The sequence below is a fragment of the Aplysia californica genome, unplaced genomic scaffold (genome assembly GCF_000002075.1).
Source record: "Aplysia californica isolate F4 #8 unplaced genomic scaffold, AplCal3.0 scaffold01002, whole genome shotgun sequence".
In the NCBI taxonomy this organism is placed as follows: Eukaryota; Metazoa; Mollusca; class Gastropoda; order Aplysiida; family Aplysiidae; genus Aplysia; species Aplysia californica.
This window is the reverse complement of record NW_004798272.1, coordinates 67,965-70,943: the sequence shown is the minus strand read 5'-3', so window position 1 is coordinate 70,943 and position 2,979 is coordinate 67,965. Positions and strand designations below refer to the sequence as shown.

Genomic DNA, 2,979 nt, shown 5'->3' with positions numbered 1-2,979 from the left:
CTCTCTTTCTCTCTCTCTCTCTTCCTTCCACCCCGCCCCTTTTTTAAAGCCTACCTGTCTCTGCTTCTCCCTCTCTCTTCTTCACTTTCCATCTCCTCCTCATCCTCCTCCTCCTTTTTAAGTTCCGCCCATTGATTACCAAACTGTCTACCTGTCTCTTTTTTATTCTTGACTAGCAAGCTAATCTATTCCTTCATCCCCCCATAAACCCCCAGACAAATTGCATCTTCTTTTTATTATTTTCGAGGAATTTAGAATTAAAAGAATCCGAGCGATCTTTGAGGCAGGTAGAAATTAAATGAAGTTGTTGACATCCAGAAGCGGTCATGAGGCTTTGTTTATGTCTGCTGCAAATAAAACGATCTCAAGAGTAAACTTACCTTCTCTTAACTACCGGGTTTTTATCACTGCACCTTTCAGCGGTAAAGATGTTTCAAGCCGGAAGCCTTTTGTCGAGTCACGTGAGGGAATGGACCAAGGTTTGGAGTCGAGGCAGAATCGACGTGCAAGGGGACACAAGCGTTGCAAAACTTACCTACGCCAGCTTTTATTATATCTTTAGTTCTCTCCCCTTTTATGGCGGAGAAACTAAGTGGCCCTTTGTGGGCCTCTCTCCTGGCGGACTGGCGCATGGAGAACATACGAAGGTATTTCTTTCATTCAATCTTTCTTTCTTTCTTTCCTATTTTGACCCCATTCTTTTCTCTCCTGTATCTGTTTCCGCCATCGACTACGTTCATCAACCCTTTAACCCCCTTTGCACTGTCGCTGACGCTAAGGAGTCACTCAGTCATTGCCTACTGAGATAGGAGCCTGCTTAGCAATAGCAAAGGTGACACCAAGCAAATTTACAATATTGATTACACGATTGTTGACCCATACTTTAAAAAGATCTAAACATCATTTATTTATATATTTTTTGGTGTTTTTTTTTGTTTTTGTGTTTTTTCGTTTTCAGTTCATTGGGTTTGTGCATTTGTTTCTTTCTTTCATGTCTTCCTTTCTCTAAATGTATACGACCCATGTTTAACAAGATCATGAAATGTAAAACACAAGATTAATCTAGGTAATATTATGTTTACTTCGTGGTAAAATAAACAAGGCCAGATTATATGAACACAAGTTCAACCATTTTATCGCAGTTTACAAATTCTGCAAACATGGATGCGAGCTTGTATTTTGTGTTTCTATAAATAGCGAGTCTGTGCAGGGTAGGGGTCAAATGGGACAACTCTCTTCCTACTGGGACAAAGAACTCCCCCCCAAAATATATGGTTATGACGTCACAGTAGTGTGTCAATAATTTATTTCGCGGAGGTGCTTCAGATTTCCCTAGGCCTCTGATTTCCTGTTACATTTGACGCCATATCTGGGTACCTTATCAGACGCCATATCTGGGTACCTTATCAGTAGAGATTTTGCTGAAACGATAATCTCCGCCTTTTTGTTCAAGTCAATGATTGATTATGCAGGTTACTAAATGTACAGAAATAGATTGCTTTATTTTCAAACACAGATATCTGTTTATTTTATACTTATGTCACGCATGTAAATACAACAAGAACATTTGATTCTCTATTGAGGTTTGTTTTTATAATTGTAATTTTTTTCCCTTCCATGTAGATTTCTTGACTCAAGACTTTACTAGGTTTCTATTTTTTAAATGTGCTTTATAGGTTTCGAGAAATATTTTTGTTCCCTTAACAGTTGTATACCAATTTAAATAACGGCTTCCCGAATGGCACACTTTTTAAAAAATTGAGAAAACCAGCCTGGATTATAAACAGCAACATGAGTGGATTCACAAAATAATGTGGTTCCCTAATCTATTATTGCCCTCGAATCCTTTGCAGGATTACAACGGTCACGTGTTTTGGGACCAGGACACCTGGATGTTCCCTGCAATAACCGTCTTGCATTCCGACCTGGGACGTGTGATCACGGGAACGAGAGCCAGAACGCTCCGCTCCGCGAAGCTCTTCGCCGCCAGGACAGGGTACGATGGCATACGGTACCCTTGGGAGTCTGCCTATACAGGTTGGTGGGCGTCCTTGTCGGAAACTTCAAAACCGGCATTTGTGGTCTAGCTGTTAGGTGCATCGCCTTTGCAGGCACAAAACCCGGGTTCAACTTCCCTGTGAGGGAAATTGTTATCGAATACCTCGGGATTTCTGCTGGAAAGCTAGTCCCTCTTAGCCTGGGTTGGCCCTGATAGGCATGGTCGAAGTCTGCATTCTAAATGATCTTATTTGTGTGTGTGTGTGAGTGTGTGTGTGTGTGTGTGTGTGTGTGTGTGTGTGTGTGTGTGTGTGTGAGTGTGTGTGTGGGGCAGGGGGGGGCGGCATAAAAACACCTACATTGAATTGAACTGGAAACTGTAGAAACCGCCGATGGTGAACAAACCAGACGTTTCAAAATGGCAGCAATCATAAATTAACTATTCGTTCTCTAGATGATGTCAACAGCTGGTGGGACAGGCCAATAAAATACTAATCTAGTGGCTTCTATATTTCTGAAGAAATAACAAAGTTAGAAATAAAAGGAAAGAAATGAAAAGGTTTATATTACCAGAGCATGAGATGAATGGTTACTATTGGGGTGCGTGTTTGTTGCTTTTCATTAATCAGTTATTTTAAATTGAAGGCGATTTCTACTTCTGAGGATGGAGCCACCACTAAAGTGCCTTAACCACTGAGATAATCAATGAATATTTAACACCCTCCCCTCCCCCAATCCCTGACCAGGCTCTTCCATCCTCTCCCTCTCCCTTGTCGTCGATAGTCTAGTGAATCGTTATCGTGAGACTAGATGTTTCGGGGATTCCCCAGGCTCAGCTTGGTTCGACGCTGTGACCTTGCCTTGTACAGAAAATGTACAACATATAAATTGCTGTGTTATCAAACAGTTATCCGTTTAGTTTGTACTTGTGTTACGGATGTAAATAGAACAGGAACAACTTGATGTTCTTTCGAACCCCCC

At 41.4% G+C, this 2,979-nt stretch overlaps 1 protein-coding gene across 1 annotated transcript in view; it reads left to right on the top strand.

Moving 5' to 3' along the window:
- LOC101851454 overlaps positions 1-2,979 on the top strand; it is a gene marked incomplete at its 5' end in the record, with an annotated part of 45,639 nt that overhangs the window by 33,431 nt on the left and 9,229 nt on the right. Inside the window, 2 exon segments of the mRNA XM_013089633.2 lie at positions 421-647; positions 1,854-2,037. Coding sequence (XP_012945087.1) covers positions 421-647; positions 1,854-2,037 — 411 coding nt within the window.